Here is a 19587-nt window from a genome sequence, read left to right as displayed (position 1 = left end):
TATTTAAGATGGCCAGTAACATACTAAAAAACAAGCCGCAAAATCTTTCTTCTTAGAACTCGAAATAATTTTACTCAGCTCATGTTTTTAGTGAACTTCCATAGAAAAAATACTGCATCTACTTCTTACAGCTTGCTAGCATTCTAAGATAAAATTTTCACAGCATTCTGGTTTAAGAAAGAACTGCATTATAAACTTAATTTTGATCATGTAATCTGAATCATCTGATTTACTGATGTTTTGGAAAGGTAAAGGACAGCATCATTTCCAAATGACATGCCTTCTGTCATTCTGTATTAACTTTCTTGTAAGTTAAGAAAGTTAAAAGCAGTAATTTATAAATAATATAGTAGCTGATATGAACAATCAAGAAGGTAGTCCCAGATGATGCTTTGTTCTCTCACTTGCCTAAAACCTAATTTAACATCGTTGAAGGACAAATCAATCTGTGTACAGCCTAAAGCTTGTGAAAGATGCCTTAAGCTTGGAACAATATTACCTAAGGTGATGAAACAAAGCCTAACAGTGAACAATGTAATGCAAAGGCTCATCACAGTTCACAACCACAAATTTCTGAACAATTTTTGCTTCTCTGAACACCATCACTACTTCAGCTTAAATGACACTGGTGGGAAATTATCTTCTGTGGGGAAAAAAGCTCACTGCTTACATCAGTGTGATCACAGGACCTCAAAGACTTCCAGCCTTTTTTACTCTTTCCATTGCACAACTGAACAGTATTTTTCTTGCTCAACTGGAGCTGAAGTGCAAATAGTAATATTTAAATTAAGATATAACTTTGGAGACAAGGCTTCTGGAGAACTAACAATGCACTATTTGTAAAGAGGCCAGTTCTACTTATGGCGTTGTAAAATGCAGCTGCCTAAAAAAAACCCCACAACATAAAACCAAATTATGCTACTTGTTACCCCATTAATCACCAAGTAACATCAAAGTCACATATCAGTAGGCATGGGGCAGACTTAGGTCTCACTTGGAGATAACAATAAATGAAAAAGTCTTTTAATTTTGTTACAACAAGTAAGCAACAATGGTTAGACTCACTACAGTAACATCAATTTTTTCCACCCTTGTGGTGAACTGTAAACAATTTCCTTACCACGGAAGCCTTAAAAAAAGCCACAAGAGAATTCTGCAGCCAGTGGACTGGACTGGCTGATGCCTGGGGCAGATTAATGTGTTGATCAGCTGTAGTGTACAAGATGAAAATAACTTACCTCTTCACTTACTTCTGCTGACTAAGGAAACAGCAGCAACTCATGCTACAAACCTCCTAGTTAGCTTTAAAAGTGTTTGGTGAAAAGACTGTTGGGAGCAAAACTGCAAAACTCTTGTTGGGAGCAACAAGAGTTTTGCACTGGCTAAAAATCCAAGTATCTACTTTCTTGAGCAAGTTCTGTGGCCCACACTGACTTCTGCTCATCCTCTGAATAATTTTATTAATATGACTGAACAAGTATTTTGGCCTTGTTCAGTCATATTAATTCAAACAAAGCAATGACAGACTGGAATTTGGGTTGTATTATTTTCCCATATAGAGTCAAACATTACATGTTTCAGTGTAATTACTTAGATATCTACCAAACCCAAACATACTGTAAGAAGCCACCTCTCTGCCATCAAAACGGCAAAATTACATAGATGAGGAGAAAAATGCCATTTCTGGGGAAGCAGTAGGAATGGAAACAGCTTACCTCAGGCAGCACATCTTCTGAGGCAGAAAAAAAGTATGTATAAACTATTAGTTCTGAAGCAACCTCAATGTATTTTTCCTGAAAAAATACAAACAATGTTTTTTTAATTTCTGAACTTTTAGTATGTGTCAAACAAAAGCTTTGTCACATACTTTATCTTTAAAGAGCAATTTGAAAACATATTTATGGCATAAGATTGTAAAAGATAAATGTAAAAAAACCCCAAGAATTTGTTACAAGCATGCACTTCAGTTTTTTTGAAAGATTTTTAAAATTACTCCCTAAATAGCCAAAAGAAGTAATTTTATTTAATCAAGGTTCAAACCTTTAAAGGAGATTCACCACCAACATACACAAAAAGTACACGATGTCTCTTTTGCACATGCTCAAACATATGCTGGCTAGGAAGTGGCCTGATGAGAGGTCTGGAAAGGGAAACAAAGACATAGAAAAATCTCAATTTGTGCAACCTGCCAAACCCAAACAAATAAAAATTCACAAGAAAATGTCATACAGTTTTTTGTAATGTTTTTCAAAAAATAAATTCCAAAATTTAGAAAATTAATTTAGTTTTTCTATTTATTACTAAAAGAATTATTATTATTGTATTTTATACTAAAAGAAAAAATGAACATTCCCTCCCACCCTGCTCCCCAACCAAGTAACATATTAGTTTCATCAAACAGAACACTGAAAATACGAAATTCAGATCTTACTACAAAATGCTGCTATGATTTAAACATGCATGCCTTTTACTGGTGACAGAATCACAGACTGGGCAAGACTGGAAGGGACCTTAAGGATCATCTGGTCCAACCCTGCCACCCTGAGCAGGGACATCTTTCACCAGACCAGGCTCCTCAGTGCGCCACCCAAACTGGCCTTGAACACTTGCACAGATGGGGCATCCAAAACTCCTCTGGGCAACTGGTTCCAGTGTCTTGCCACCCTCACAGTAGAGAATTTCTTCCTAATATTTTTTCTAAACCTATCCCCTTTCTGTTGAAAATCATTTCCCCTTATCCTGTCAGTACAGACCTTGATAAAAACTGTCTTTCTTAGGAGACGTCTTTATACAGTGGAAGGCCACAGTAAGGTCTCCATCATTTGAGAGAGAAAAATCTGAATGTAAGCACAACACCCAAAAAATGTGGCCTTAGATATAAATAATCTTAACTTAGTACCAGTCTCCCATGCAACCACACTCATAGCGCATATATAGTTTTTTATTTCAGTATCTTGGTATCTTGTTCTTTTTTAAAGAGGTCTTGGCCCACTTCAAAGTCCCACATAAGTTTGAAGTCAGCAGAACCAGTCTCTGAGAAGAGTATACTCACCCTGCCACTCTATTAGCAAACTCAATTATATCATCTTTGGTTCTAGGTCCTCTGTAGTTGTATGCCAAGTCACCTTTCAAGCTAGACAAATTAAGAACAGAAAAGCAATCATCTGAACTAAATTCTACATATAAGACTTCTCAACCTTCATGTTTACAGTCAGTGATAAGCCAAAGAAGTGGTCAGTAAAATATAAAACTCAATAATGCAATACAATGGAATTATGGAATAAAAGCTTATTTACACAGTATCTGATTCACTGATTTGTTGAAATACATAATATCCTTTTATAATTCTTTCTTCTAGTGCACAGTGCTCACTTTGTAAGCATACAGATAATTTAGAATACTTAGAACACATAGAACACTTGTTTATGACCATATTAAAAAGCCTCCCTAAAATGATGAAACAGCCCACACGCAAACCAAACCCAACCCACTCAACATCTATACTACTCAGGGATTAGTCCTTGTAAAAGGAAAGCATATACACTTATTTAATGCTTTTTTATAATTGAAATGTATCAAATGATCTGCAAAACCTTTCAAATTTATGTATTACGCTTCAGTGAAGTGTTGGTCAGGTTACAGTATTCTGTTGAGAGGGGATGTAGCACGCTTGCATTAGCAAAGCATTCAAGTCACTTTTACTAATTCTGACAGGCTTTCTTTAAATCCATAGAGATTTAGGAAATTCAGAGGAATTTTCAATTCCTCTATATGGCATGAAAATTTTCATCCTTAAAGATTATCAAGCTGAACATCTCTGCTTCCTTTTCTGAGAAAACTAACTTGACAAGACTTATTATCACCTATTAGGAATTCTGTTTGCTTAAAGAATAACCTGCTAAAATCCCCAGTATGTCCACAGTAAAAAGTACTCAGAACCACTGAATCTTTATTTAACGTGACATTGTACTGGACTATACATTACATGGGTTCGAAACTTCTAAATGGACAGGGCTATTTTTAATTTTTTGTCATGAAATTATTGATAGAAATTCAATAGGAAGGACTGACTTACAGCTTAATGGTTGGATAGCCTCGCACTCCAAATTCAGATGCAATACCTGAAAGAAATGAGTTCATGCCAAAGTGAACCAAGACTTTTTTTTCTCTCCTACCTTAATCTTTAAATATGTTTTACTATTCAAGCCACAAAAACAAATGAAAAAAATACCACTTAGTTTAAAATGGATTACTTTCCTTGCTTACAAGGAAAAGCTTGCTGTTATTAAGCTACATCATTAAATTTTGGAACTTCTTTCAGAGGTGCTGCAGGGTGCCAGGACAGCCTCCCAATTCATGTGCCACAACTCAAATGTCATGAGAAATCCTCTAGACAGACATGCTTGGTCTGCTTTCACCAAAAGTAGCGTGCATTGAATATGCACATACAATTGACAGAAAACTTAGAGGCAAAAATTAAGCACTGGGGATGAAGAGCTGTAAATACTAATGCTTGAAAGAAATGGCTAACGAGAAGTGCAGAATCATACTGCAGTTATTACAAAACGTTTTTAAATCATATTCCACACAAGTAAATGTCTACTATCATTAGATAGTAGACACCTGCTTACCAGAAGCAGGTGCTTTCTAAGCAGATACTTACCTGATGTTTACTGAAGTGATTAAAAGTAAGACAATTGCAGAACTTTTTCCCTCACCTCAGATCTTTTTAAAAACTTATCTTGCTTCCACCAATTAGAGGAGTATAATTTGCAACCACCCATCCACTTGTGGACATAGCAACAGCCACCTTCAACTATACTTTCCACCAAATTCAGTTTTTTCCAAAAGTTAAACTACACAGTCTCAAAAAAGGATTAAATAAGTCTAAAATTGTGGCAATACTTGTGCAACTCCCTGTTGAGCAACAATCCCCGCACTCAGAAAGCACCTAGAATCAATGCTTGTTACAAAATCATTCTGAAGCTACAAAAACACGCCACAGCAAGCAGATGTTGGATGCCTTGTGTGCAAAGAGTTAAGAAATTGACCCTAAGGTTGTTCACCTAGATCAGGTGCAAGCACCTTATTGCACAGCACTACAAATAAAACCAGCAGCTCACCTACAGGCATCTAATCAAAGACAACTGTTCTAAGAAATACGCATGAGGATCAATTTGATTCTGATCCTTTTCTCTTACAGTTTACTACACAGAACTACAATGCATTAAAATGTGTATTAGAGCACTCAATCAGAAGAGTTGACAACAGTTTATTTCTCCTTGTACAGCTCTTGTGAGTGCTTCGGAAAACAAGAAGAGACAATTTTTAATAATTCTTTAAACATTCCAGCCATGGGAATTACCAAAATTCTCTCATCTTCATGGAAATTACTTACTTACATCATCACCTCTACTTCTTGATATCAAGAATACTAGTATTGATATAGTACAGGCAAACAGCAGCAGTTGTGCCAGCCCTAGGTGTGATGCATTTCTACTCTGCTCACACACAGCGGACTCCTGAGGCTAAACACCCTGAAAATTAAACTGATACCACAGCAGGTGACTGCTCTGTTGATGCAAGAGCTGTATCCTTATTCCACAGAGCCACCAGAGGCAACATTTACTGGATGATTTATATGTTCACCTGTGATCTCAGCTCTCTAACAACAAGCTTCCCAAAGTTCAGCTCTTTCATACTACTTCATATTCCTATGCAGAGCAAACCACTCACGTTCCTTTCTAGTGACATGCACACATTGCAGCTGCATTTCCTTCTGATATTTTCAAGACTGAATTACTTTGATTTCAGAGAATCTTTAGACTGCAATGATATTAAGCTGAGTTGAGTTTTTTGTATTCAGATGTAAAATTTCCTCTTTCAAAATGAGAGTAAAAAACTATTTTAAAAGATTTATCAGACACTATGAAACCGGTAGCAAATCAGAGAAGAAAATCTTTTCCAGGGCAGAAAGGAACCCTTGCTGCTTTTAGTGATTTTTATATAAGTAAAAATTAATTATATAACAAAAACATAGTACCAATTCTGTCCTGGGTATAAACCACAAGATTTCAGTAACAGGATGACAAATACAAATATTTCAGGGTAAGACTTTATACAATTTATATTATTTAGAATTTTATATACATGACTGGAAAATTAGAGAACCATGAAATGCATTCCCAGTTTTGAAGTTACCTGGTTGCATCAACTTGAAACTTCTAATTCTCCAGACTTACTTTTCCATAGAAAATAAGTATCTTTAAGAGGAAACATGAAGTCATATTTATTTGGTTTTACAGAAAAAGATATATACAATAAATTGGTCTTTGAGGCAAAATGATTTTAATCTCAAAAGACCAAACTCTCCCATATCTAAGCACAGGAAAAACTGGAATACCACTGAGAAAAATAGTCTGCATAACATTTTAGGCAAATACAGCAAACCTGAATAATCAGGTTGAATGAATATTAACTAAAAACACTACATGTATTTACAAAATTTTACTTCATGTAAATCTCACTTGGGCTCCACTCCTCCCTATACCTACTCTTTTAAGTACTCTCCTGGTTCACCATAGATTTAAGCAAATTGACAATAAAGAAGCACACAAACACAAAGGAAGTACTGTTAAGCATTCAACAATCCTCTCACGTCTACCCAAACCACTTCTCTGAGCAGCGAAGGTTTGGGTTTTCTCTGAAAAGGTCGATACATATGAAAGGCATCAGCACTGAAAAAAGCACTGAAAGCACTAAATTTGGTTCTTTGAGAAGACATTTACAGAGAAACATGGGAAGAAATCAGCTGAGCAGTGATCAGTGATGCAATGAATTCAGTTATTTCAGCAGGCTTTGTGGAAGAGTTTCAGGACCGATTACCTGAAATGAGTAAGAGTAAGAGCAAGAGCACGGGCACTCCTCCAGCAGTAACAGAAGGAACCTAAAACTGGATGCTCTCCAGAGACACACCACACAAAAGTGCTTATATAACAGTACTCTAAGAGGCATATCAAAAGCAGATCTTTGAGAAGCTTTTACTTTCCATTTGTCAGGAAGAATTCCCTCCTCAGGCAGAAACAAATGCGCAAATAAAAAGCACACACTACAGAAAGTTGTCACTTTTGGAAGGAAAAATAATCAGACAATTTTTTTACAATTACTGTTTGTGTATTTGTGCTATGACACAGAAGAACAACTACAAGAAAAAAAATTAGTTTCAAAACAGAGGCTGTGATGAAATTACCCCTAAACAAACCATACTTACTAGAAAAGGAAGTTGCATCCATCTTCCCAACTTTTACTGGAGAACCCATGTTTCTCATTTCTATTCCCACTTCATTCCACACAGGCTCCAGTTTCTTACAGTGGCCACACCAAGGTGCATAAAACTGAGAAGCAAATACATTTCACAAAAAATAAAACTAGTAGGAATTAATTCTACAATTAAGCCTCAAATTATTAGCAAGACTTATTTTCCAGTCATGGTACTCTTTATATCTTAATTAAATTGCAAGTTACAAGGTTAGCATGACAAGCAGCATTTATGATTTAGTCCTACTTTTAACATGAATGCACAAGTTTGAAAAGAATACATTAAACTGCTGCACTACTATATGATTTCTTATTTAGGAATAGACTGCATGATAACACTTTTTTTGAAAGTTAGAAGATCATATAAACCATCTATCCAGAAATATGAATTTGTCAACAGGCAGAAGATGATATCAATGTTTTGGTATAACAAGATAAGGTCACAATTGAACAAAAGTTGGATTTTGTTTTGCTATACACTGCTGATAACTCTGAAGTAGGTCATATAGTTTTTCCCACTCAAAAAAATCCCTAATCAGAGTAACAGAATTTTGAGAATTACAGTACATATTTGGGTGAGAAAAGGAATGTTACCTCATTCACAAGCAAACTCATTCTTTTTAAAAACTCTTTGTCCCTGAAATAAGGGCCCTGAGTCTTTCCAAACAATTTAGAAAAGTAACAGGGGTCTCATATATTTGGTCTTTCAGTGCTAACAGAAGTCTAGAACACAAATCAGCCGATATATTTAACGAAAGGAACTATAAAAATTCTCAACAGAGGTTATCACCTCCTGAGTGTGTTAGGTAATCTGCTTTCCTTTGTAAAGCTCTGCAAAACATAGACTGAAGCCTATTCAGCAGTCTATTCAGCCTATTCCTGGCTCACCCTGAACAGCAGACAGATTGCTTATCTATCCTGTCAGAATCACTGTCATGAAGCTTTCCTGCACCATGTACAAACAATTTTCCAAGCAATGAAGCAGCTTGACTACAGGGTGTAGCACTGTGCATTCTGTCTTTTGATTTCCACCAGCAGAACTTCCTGTTTTTCTGAGATACTCACATCTACAAGCCAAATATCATCTTTGCGGTTTTCTTTAAACCTGGAAAGGGGAAAAAATGAAAGTAATAAGTTATGTATCCGAAAATAAAATAGTGAAATGCATGTATGAAATAGAAAAACTCTACAATAAGGTTAATATAGAGGTATAGATACAAGATTTCTGGTTTGTTTCTTTCTTTGAGGGCGGAGAAACAGAGGAGATGCTTATTTTTTAGCGTAATATTGCCCCTCTACCTGACACTACACACACAGCTGTGCCAATTAGGTTTCTCTAACTATTTCCTAAGACAAAAAACACCCGAAACAACAAAACAGAAAAACAGCAAGAAATAAGAATACACACCAAAACACACAGAAGATATTTGACTAGCATGTGGAATCTAGAGGGAAGAAGTATTTTTCAATTGCCTTAGTTATATTAAATATATTTGGTTTTTTGGTTAATATATATTAAATATATTTTATATATATTAAATATATTTGGTTGTATTTTTATATACCAAGTAATACAGACTCTTTGAGTATTGGCTTAAACTGTTAATCTTAGCTTTACTAAATGCAAACTAACTAAATTATCTTTAATATTAACTTGCAAAGCAATTTTAATTCAACCTCCTTTAAAATTCTACTATAGGCGTGTCAGTTTACAGTTCTATTAAAGCTGCACACAACCAAGAAATCAAGTTAATGGAATAAAAATGATCAAGTTATTGATAAAACCCAGAGAAAAAGTGGTGCTACTGAATTTTCTTAATGCTAGACAAATGGCATTTAAATTAACTGGCTGGTTTTATTAACTGATAATCTGTCACTGAATTCTAAAATCTCTAATACAAAACTAAGCTTTATAAATCAAAGTTCTTTGGTATCTCCCAAAATGCTGTTTACACATTTCACTGTTGTCACTACAACATCATAAGAATTACTGCATTAGTTGACTAGTTCTGCGTAGGGAATTAAATTAGCTAGAACTTTAACCGGAGGTTTATTTTTGTACAAGACAGACTTTGTAAGTGACTAGGACTGGGACTAAAGTCACACTATGGCATACATGGTACAACACTTCAACTGCACCACTCTTCTTGCAAAATGAGATATTTACATATAATTATGCATAAGCGTGGACCTATGATCCAATTAATACAAGTTATAGCTCAACTTGTCAGTTCCCAATATGCAGCATGCCTATAAATGGCCCATAAGCAGTAGGCAGAATTTATTATATTGCATTTAAAGATGAATCTGTAACACTCCATAATGGTCTTGAAGAAATACTAATGCTGATATTGGCTTACTGTTTGACAGAAATAATTCAGAAATCATGACTACAATCTAATTACAGTGTTGAGTGTTTGAAACTCAGAATTGCAGCATTTCACTGGTAAATTCCAGCCTATGTTATTGATGGCATACCAAGGCTGCTGTGCCTGTACATCAGCAGGAAAGGTATTTGCAGAGACTATGCTATAGAACTGCTAAAGGAAAGCAACAGTTTTAAGTCATAAAATTGCTTAGTTGACAACCTCACTAAAAGTTTACTTCACCACCCCAAGCACTATAGAGCTAATGAAAGAACCACTAAGAGGCCAGCATCTCCTGAGAAGTCTAACAGAGCTACAGCTAACTTCCAGTAACAATGCCAAATAATTGGCTATGATGCAAGAGACAGAAAGCAGTTACTGAATCATAAGATCCTAGGCTGTGCTTCAATTTAGCATATCACTTTTTCTTTGTATAAGAAGAATTTACAATTAAATGTTCTCCTTCCTCTGCCACAGTACAACTGTTATGGCAAATTGTAAAGAGCATTAAAGTACTGAGAAAGGTAGACTGCTACCTTGCCAGCACACAGAAAGAAAAGAGAGCAAGAATGAAACATCTGGAGGCTGAGCTTTCCAACAGAGTTTAATATTGTATAAAAAATACTGTACTTTTTATAGTAATGAAAAATTTCAACATACTTCTAATCAACTTCCACAGAAACTAAAATCTGAAGTATATAACAAGACCCTATCAAAACAAAACCCTATCACTCTAGTTTTGCCAACATCAATGACTAAATTACCAGACAATACTAAGGAAGTTCACTTTCACACTGCTGAAATCTCTCTACAATTTCACCAGAAATCTCTCTACGAATGAGCAGTGAAGCATTTTCTGAAGATGCTGTTTCTAGGCCCTATAAATATGCTTTCCAGGCAAAAAATTTCAGTGTCTCTTCTAACTGTTCTGTGCAAGCCTCTGTCAGCTGACAGAAACACAATCACACTGATGGGAAGATGGCATAAATGTTGCACATCCTTGAATCAAAATTATTTGTCTCAAACCCATACATCTTCCCAGCTACATGATCAAATGTTCTCTCAGCCCCCACTTAATCATGAACAATTAAAAGAAACCAGCATGAAGCAAAACTGAATACCGAGGTCACAATTTCAAGGGCCTTCAAACAACCCACTACTGTATCTCTTCCTTGCTTCCCCTTTGCACCATTTCTGATGCTTCTGATCCTGGTTTGAGCCACCCCACAGACAGAGAAACACTTCCTTTTTAATTTAGGTTACTTATCTGCTTCATTATGCCACTAGAACACCCATCACAAGTATGAGCACTGACCTGAGGCAGCAGATCTGCTATCAGAGCAGCACAAGCCAAGAGGAACCACAGCTCATTTTATGCACCCCTCCTGCAGCCCAGCTGGGCACTTCTGTCTGCTCTGCTCCTGGTTTTCCTATATCCTGAAAGCTTAGGAAAGGGACCCGTGCCCTGTACTAGTTCCCATTGTTTATAACCACTAAAATTCCAAAGAACACAAAGCTTTCAGCAACAGCAGAACACCCATAACGTTTTGTTATCTCTCAAATGGAAAACTTGAAACTCCACCAGTTACTGCTCTCCGGTTTGGAGTAAAATTAAATTAAAATTGAAATTGTTTAAAATAAGTTTTAATTTCAATTACATTTAAATTGTTTTTCTGACCTCTCTCACCACTTGCCAATTAGCTACAAAAAATCACCCACAAAAACTGCCTAAACAATTCTTCGATTCTTATTCTCAATTGCAAATACATGCTTCTATATAGTTCTACAATTGAAAAATTCAAGTGTTATAAAATATGATTTCCTTTTATCAGTTACTTTAAGAAGTTATGTGACAACAGAATCATGACTCGTCATTCCAGAACAGCAAATATATTTAAACACACACGTGTGGAAACATGATGTAGGTGCACAGATAGGCTAAGTAAATGCATCTTCAGACCGTGAATATATGAGCATGTTTTAAAAACAAAAAAACAAGCTTTGAAAACCAAGTCCAAACAGTTCCCATGCTTCAGTTGTTGTTTCAGAACACCAGAGACACTGCTGTGTCTCTCCTAAGAACTTCTTCCTTATGTTCCCATCCCCTCACCTATAAAATCACTACCCCTCATCTGATCTTATGATTAACAAACAGTATTGTGAAAATGTAAGGGGTTTCCTGACAGTTTAGCTCTTTGATGCAATTTATTGTGGACTGAAACTTCATGAAAACGTCACCTTAAACTGGCTGAATTTATCCCAAAGCAGTCATCTAATGCCAACTTCTCCTCCCTACCAGTCATACCTTCTCTTTCAATTCCAATAATCATGCTGCACTTTGTAGCACTTGATATCAACCTGATAATCTGACCCAAAAAAACCCCCAAAAAACATTTGGGTAATTTTCATGGGAAACAGCAACTATGTAGCTACCAAACTGCTACAGCAAACCAGTACACCAACACTGACACTACACAACCAAGCTCATGGCAGGACCAGCCACTTCAAATCATGCACAGTCTTGGGACTAATTCTGTTATAAAGGCACATTTTTACACAAATATTACTGGCACTTCAAGCAGCCATGAACTGGTCCTGCAGCCTCTTTCTCTCTTCCATTTCTGGCCACGCATGAACACACTTAGACTCATTTTCCCAACCCCTCATGGCAGCCAGGTTGCAAACTCTAATGAAGAACTTGGTTAAATGCAATCAGCTTTACCTGGGGCAAGCACCAACATACCAATGTATGTATTTACCCTACCAGAAAGAAAGAACAAGCAAGGAAGCCTAAGAAAACTTCTGGCAAAACCACCACAGTAACAGCTTTAAGGAGCTGAAAAATTAAAATGTTCCTCAGCTTCATTAATTGAACCTCCTCAATAGGTGAGACTGAGGAGAGACCTCATGGGAGTGTACACTTTCCTCAAGAGAGGAAGCAGAGGAGCAGTAACTCATCTCTCTGGTGGCCAGTAGCATGACCCCAGGGAACAGCATGAAGCTGCGCTGGTGAGGTTTAGGTTGGGTATCAGGAAAATGTTTTACAGCCAGCCAGTGCTTAGGCTCTGGAACAGGCTCCCCAAGGAAATGGTCAGAGCACCAAGCCCGACAGAGCTCAAGAAGGGTTTGGACAACATTCTCAGGCACGTGGTGTGACTTTCTGGGAGTCCTATGCAGCAACAGGAATTGTACTCCAGTGATCCTTTTGGGCCCCTTCCAACAGAGAATATTCTATGATATTTCAGGCCACAACCTTTCTGTCCTTCCTGCGACAAAAATCACAGTACTTTCCAGTGTAGCTTTCTCGACAAGAACACCACGCACAAAGTCGGGGGTCATGTTCCCCACAAGAAGACAAACAATATCTTGGCAATTACGCAAGACACCCCAATACTTACGACTCATCTAGATCCTCCACGAAACCCGCACCTGACGCCACCACATGTGCAACCACTGCGAGGGGAAGGAAAAGGGTTCCGTGAGTGATGCCCGAACCAACCCGGGGCGCTCACCCACGCCAGCTCACAGCATCCCTTCCCTCCTGCCCCCACCAGCGCTTCCCTACACTGCTGCCTGCCCCAGCGCTGCCCGCCGCCCAGCCCCGCCGCTGTTCCCCGCTGTGCCCTGCAGCCCAGCCCGGCGGAGCCGGCACCGCCCGCCCGTCACCTGCCGCCCAGAGGAGGCAGCGCGGCCGCCCGCCCGGCGCCGCTGCCATGTTGACAGAGCCGCGGCACGGCCGGAAGGGGAAGCGCCGACCTCTCGCCACGGCGCAGGCGCGGAGGGAGCCGCGGGCGGCGGGGCGGGCTCCGGGGGGTTCGCCCTGCTGAGGGGCGCCCGGGGAGGCGGGAGGGAGGCGAGCGTGGCGCCGTGACGGAACGCGGGGTGAATATTCTCGTGTCCTGTCCCCAGCGGGGAGACTCGTTCAGTTGAATCAGTGCTCTGTGTGAAAAACGCCAATCGTTTTTAAAATTTAAAAAGTTTAATAGTAATAAAATGGGTAAAGAAATAGTAAAACAATTAGAGTTATAATAATTCGGACAAATTGAATTAGGACAATATAAGACAATAAATACCAAGAGTTACGGACGTCCGGGTACCGTTTTCTTGGCAGCACGAGCCCGAAAAAGGACCCCCGTTAACAAAGGATTAACTTTTAAAAGCAATAGCTTGTTGCATATTCATACACTTCATACATGATGCATAAAATCCATTCAAATACAGGATTCTGTCTGGTCATCCTCAACTTCTTCCTCCGAATCCTAACAGCGCCTTCGAGGTGGGAAGAAGTTCGTTTCTTCTGATAAGAGGGCAATAAATTCTCTTTCTCTGAAAGATGTAGGTGTCCTGTGGTTGCTATCTCGCTGCGAGTCCTTTCTTTAAAAAAAGTATCCTACATAGCATCGTTTCTATTTTAACATTTTTTCTAACCTAAAACTATATTTAACACAGTACTTAAGAGAATTAATACAGCATTACTTTCTAACACAACACATATAATGTTCGTTTTAATATTTGCGAAAAGCCAATCATAAAAATACATGCATTTTTCACACTCTGCTTCTTTACAAGAGCAAGCCTCGCCCTCCCTCCAGCAGGAACACGCGTGCCCCCTGTCCTGTTGCTGGCTTGCTGCCCTGGGTAGAGCTCGCCACCTGCCTTGCTGCTGTTATAAATTATCAATAGAAAAGCCAAATTATCAAAATTGCAAAAAGATTTTATTTATCTTTGTCCGCGACCAAAATACGGCCCTCAAAACCACCACAGCTCAAAGAGAACGTCGAGCTGGGTGAACACGGATCCGACCTCTATCGCCTCGAACCTCCCTCTGTTCATGAGTGCCGCTTCCAGCGAGGCTATTTTATACAGCTTTTTATGCCTGAGGCAGGAGTGCCCCGATTTCTTTGGTAACCCTGCATATGCATGAAAGTTTCTTTCACTGTGCTGGGCTGGACAATTGCTGTTTAGGTAAACGGGACATTGTTCTCCTGCTGCCTTCAGGAATTTCGACGTTCCGAAATAGACATCTGACCCTGGGCTGCTTGTGGTCAGAAACTAATTTGGATTTTGCAATCTCATATAATACATTCTCTCTTTAAGCATGAATTATTTCATAACATATATTACACTGCTGTGTCAGCAGCCTTCCTTCAGCACGGGCATGAAAATTGCTCACTTTAATGTCAGTGTCATTCCCTCGTTCCTTCAAACCTGTTACAGTCTTTCCTATCTTCAGCTATGGGGTTTTTTTCTGTCAATGGAAATTTGCAGGTTCTTGTAGGGCAAGTAGTCCTACTTGTTTAAAAACTTCAGTTAAAACAGGTCTGAGATTGTTCAGCCTGGAAAAGACAAGGCTTAGGGGGACCTTATTAATGTGTGTAAATACCTGAAAGGGGCTGCAAATAGACCAAAGCTGGGCTCTTGCCAGTGGTGCCCAATGACAGGACAAAAGGGAAGGGCCGTAAAGTGAAACACTGGTGATTCTGTCAGAATTTGAGAAAACACTTCTTCACTGTGAAGCTGACTTGAGTGCTGGCCACCCACCAGTCTTCCACCTCAGGGATACTCATGATGCACCTGGACTTGGTCCTGAACAACCATCTCTAAATGGTCCTGCCTGAGCAGAGAGTTTGGACTAAAGGACTTCCAGAGGCCCCTCCCAACCTCAACTACTCTGTGGCTCTGTGATCTGTTCCATTTCAGTTTCGATTCCCGTAGTGTAAACCCTTATCATTTCTCCTTATGCTAGAATTACTTTCCTCGGCTGTACGTGTAAAAAGTTTGAGATCTTTGTCGGAAAAGGATAGATTCTTTCCAGGGACCATCCAGTTCCTCTGAATTAAGTCTTTAAGCCTTTTTATCTAATGATAGAGTCTATTATTCCTTTGAATAATGTCTACAACTTGCAGACAATGAAGTTGCTTCATTTTTGGGCTGCTCTGTGTGAGTGTGTGCACAAATGCTGGTACTTACATGGATGTAGATACATGTTGATGTTCTCTTGGCTACTCATTGCTTTCCACACTGGGCCATACCTGCTCTGGTGAAGATGTACTGTTCACATAATTCTTTGTGGGTATAGCCTGTTGGATTCATCAAATAATCCCCAGAGTTGTCCAGCCCTTTGCAAAATCTTTCATGTCATAGTATGAGAAACAGGTCAAGGCCTGAGAGTATATACAATAGCTCACATTAGAATTCTGCAATATCTGACTCTGGCCCATGGTAGATGCTTTTTTTCCTTCTTACATTTAACTGAAGAATTTTGCAATATTATGACTATTTATTTTTTTTCCTTCTCACCCCTCAAGCTCCAGTGTTGGGAGAACTAACAAGTTCCAGACATCTGTATTGAATGAACAGTGACAATTGTTCACTGAATTCAGAAAATGTCTTTTCCGCAGCATTTCACCCTCTGTACACCACAGTTAGCTAAGTGGTGTCTGTATGCCTGACAGACATATGACCAAATGAGAAATGGCATCTTTTTGATCCTAATCTAATTACTGTCTAGACTGAGACAATGAAAACTATTTACTCCATCAATCTGTTAGTAGAAAATCCATACGGGAGAAAATGGCCATAGCCAAGTAACTGTTAAATTAGTATAATCCTGTTCTCTTGCTCAGACAGTTCATGACTGGCTTTAAAAAACTTTTAAAGGGAAATAAACATTTTATATAGCTTTGCAGAGATTTGAATGAAGCTCTTTGTACACCCTCTAGATCCTATTTGCCAACTTTTATTCTTTTTGCAGGTAATGGAATATGATTGTTCTAACTTTTGTATTTAGTGAGCCAAACTTGTCTCCTGAAAAAAAACAGCCTGTACACTATTTTTGAGCTATTTTATCTTGAAATTGAAGAATTTGCTGTGTATTTACTTCTTTGTAACTAAATTTAGGCTCACATAGACAACTCTATGCTATATTTATACAGTTATTGCTGAAGCTTTACTGTGTAAAATCCATATAAAAGATGGTTCTTGCACTGCAGCCGAGTAAAAGTATCATGGAAAAACATGTAAAAACATGGGAACCAAATAAGCTGAATAATGACAGATGGCATTCAGAGAAATGTCAAGGGGGTTTTGTGGTTTTATTATTTCTACTATGGACATTTTGTTTGAAGAAAATGCAGGATTAATGTATTACTATTAATGGATTATTATATTGAGTGGAGAATTTAGTGTAGAAAAGGGATGATTTGGCATATGAACTGAACAGGAGATATGAAAAAAAAACATGGTGAAGGGTAAGAAGCAAAAAGCCCAGACAATAGTGTTGAAATCCTGGGAGATATTGCAGGGAAAAGTGGGAATTATAGGGAAATTAGCAAACAATGAAATATTGGAAATTGAACATACAAGGGTTCAAAGACTCCTTCCAATCCATATTGGGTAGGATGATTTAATGGTCCTGCTGTCTCTTTTTGTTTTTGAATCTCATAGTGGCAAGTTTCAGCAAAGACAAGAGCCAGGCTTTGCCTTTTGGCCTTGCCTTGAAGGAGGATTTGCAGAGGAATCTAAATGTTGCAGGATTTTCAGTCTGTTCCTGCAGGTTGTACGCTCTTCTTGATCTGTATGAAGGGCATGGAAAAGGATTTATATGTAAGTCTGTCTAAATTATGCAAGGTGGACTTAGTTTTACTGGAATGCATTAACTTTTGCTTTAGGATAATTAATATCTTTCAAATTATTTCCTGTCTAACTTTCGTTAACATTGTAAACAGAATATCAAGGTTGATTTCAATACATATTTGCATAAATAAAATACTTAGAAAATTAAAATTCTTTGTGCACATCTATGTTATTTTACAGGGGTTAACATATCCATGACACCATATTCAAGGGAAACTTTCCTGGGGAAATGGCCCAGGAAAACCAAAGGCAATGCAATAAAAAGGGTAACTTAAAATGAGGCATGAGGGAAGCATATCTTGACACCAATAATCCCTATATTAACGGTGCTAAACTTTTGGCCTGTGAGCTTGGTATGACTCACCTACAGAATCACAGAATGGTTTGGGTTGGAAGGGACCTTCAACATAATCTAGTTCCAACCTCCCCTGCTCTGGGCAGGGAGCTTTCATTAGACTCAGTTGCTCACAAGCCCCATCCAACCTGGCCTTGAACAGTGCCAGGGATGGAGCATGCACAACTTCTCTGGACAGCCTGTTCTATTGTCTGACCACTGCCATAGTAAAGAATTTCCTCCCAATATTGAATCTAAACCTGCCTTCTTTCAGTTTAAAGCCACCCCACCTTGTCCTGTCACTACCTGCCCTGTAAAAAGTCTTCTCCAGCTCTCTTGTAGGTCCCCTTCAAGTTCTGGAAGGTGCTATAAGGTCCCACTGGAGCCTTCTCTGTGCTGAACAACTCCAACTCCCTCAGCCTGTCTCCACAGGAGACGTGCTCCAGGCCTTTAATCATGTTTGTAGCCCAAAGGTTATTTTATAACTTGCTTCTGATTCTTTCCTTCATTCCTGAGAACCAGGAAAGCAGCCAGTGGCTAAATCTAGTAAATTATTTGTTAGTGTCACTATGCTCCCAGCCACCATCTTGCTAGGGCAAGTCAGGAGCAACTTCAGGGCAAGTTCAGGACATGTGTGTACTCTTTGCAGTGAATTAAGCCTGTTAGTCCCAGGAGTCTGATTCAAGCTTGTGTGCATGCACCCATTTTTTGTCATCTCGGGCACATTCATTTCCTCCTTTGCCTTGGGAAAACCTGCTGTTTCTCTTTGGCCAGAAAATTTGTGCATCCATTTTCTATGCTGTCTCTCAGAATTAAAAGAGCAAAAGCTGAGGTGCTTGACTGTAGAGAACCTAGAATAAGATAACTCTAACAATCCCACACATGACTGAGGACTTAGTGTAAGTATTATATAAATTAATAATGTCTTCAGTCTTACTCTGTCATGCACAACAGCCAGTAGACTGAGCTTATTTACTAGCACTGAAAGAACCAACAAGACTTAATTGTAGCATTTTTTGATGGTAAATAGCAGCAAGTCACACTGATGATAGAGATGAAGACACCAAAGAATTTTAACAGAACTCACAAAAATTACTAAAATTCACATTACAGATTTCCTTATTTTTGATCTTCCAGTAACTCAACTAGTTTTTTCATCAGTTCACTGAAGGAGTCAGACTCGATGATCCTTCTGCATCCCTTCCAGCTGAGATGATTCTGTGACCTGTACCATGGCACCAACCCTCATGTCCCCCCATCGATCTGGCTGCTGTGTTTGGGACCCCATGGCCAGAGATGACAGCTCAGCCTCTGACTCACCAGTCTCACACCCTGCCTGTCCCATGGCAGCCCTGGAGGCCCTAACTGAGCCCTCCCCATGGCACAGTGTGGCCACAGCTCTCCCAAGGCCAGGACACTTCGCTGCCCCTTCCCATGTCCTCGTCCTTGAGCCAGGACCTCGGTGGTGCTGGAAGGGAAGGCATTAGCAGGCCCAAGCCTCCCTCCTGGCCCAGTGCTGTTTCCCTTGCACTGCCAGGCAGTGTTCAGGAGTTTGTTTTTACAGTGCTCAGCAGTGAGGGCAAAAACAAAAGCCCTGTGGCAGAGGTGAGTAATGAAGCCTCCACCCTGGGCACACCCGAGCTGGCTCTGCCCCTCCCATTGTCCCCTGTGGCTGCCCCAGCTCAGGCCTCCAGGAGCCTGGGAAGGAAGGAACAGACACAGCTCATCCTCTCCAGTCTGCTGGCAAGCCAAGACAAATCAAGGCAAGGCAAGGTGTTTTTTCCCCTGTTCCTGCTGACTGACAGTTTTGCTGAAATTATATCCTGTTGTTATACAGGCAGAGGGGAGGGAGGAGCGTAAGGCACACATGGGCTATAGAACACAGAACTTCTTTATTGTAGGTAACCCCAGGAGTGACCCTGACCTTCAGCACTG

At 39.1% G+C, this 19587-nt stretch overlaps 1 protein-coding gene across 1 annotated transcript in view; it reads right to left on the bottom strand.

The window, feature by feature from the left end:
* The window catches only part of TMX3 (thioredoxin related transmembrane protein 3), a 34121-nt gene extending 16011 nt beyond the window's left edge, over positions 1-18110 (bottom strand). The window contains exons 1-9 of the mRNA XM_063149336.1: positions 17959-18110; positions 13350-13582; positions 13082-13136; positions 8383-8422; positions 7271-7394; positions 4076-4121; positions 3053-3133; positions 2041-2140; positions 1716-1793 (exon numbers count right to left, since the gene is read on the bottom strand). Of these exons, the coding sequence (XP_063005406.1) occupies positions 1716-1793; positions 2041-2140; positions 3053-3133; positions 4076-4121; positions 7271-7394; positions 8383-8422; positions 13082-13136; positions 13350-13582; positions 17959-18110 (909 nt within the window). The remainder of the gene's footprint in view (positions 1-1715; positions 1794-2040; positions 2141-3052; positions 3134-4075; positions 4122-7270; positions 7395-8382; positions 8423-13081; positions 13137-13349; positions 13583-17958) is intronic.
* Between the last annotated feature and the right edge of the window lie 1477 nt (positions 18111-19587).

Source organism: Melospiza melodia, chromosome 1 (genome assembly GCF_035770615.1).
Source record: "Melospiza melodia melodia isolate bMelMel2 chromosome 1, bMelMel2.pri, whole genome shotgun sequence".
NCBI classification, from domain to species: domain Eukaryota; kingdom Metazoa; phylum Chordata; class Aves; order Passeriformes; family Passerellidae; genus Melospiza; species Melospiza melodia.
Note: the sequence above shows the minus strand (reverse complement) of the source record. Positions and strands in the feature narration are given on the sequence as shown.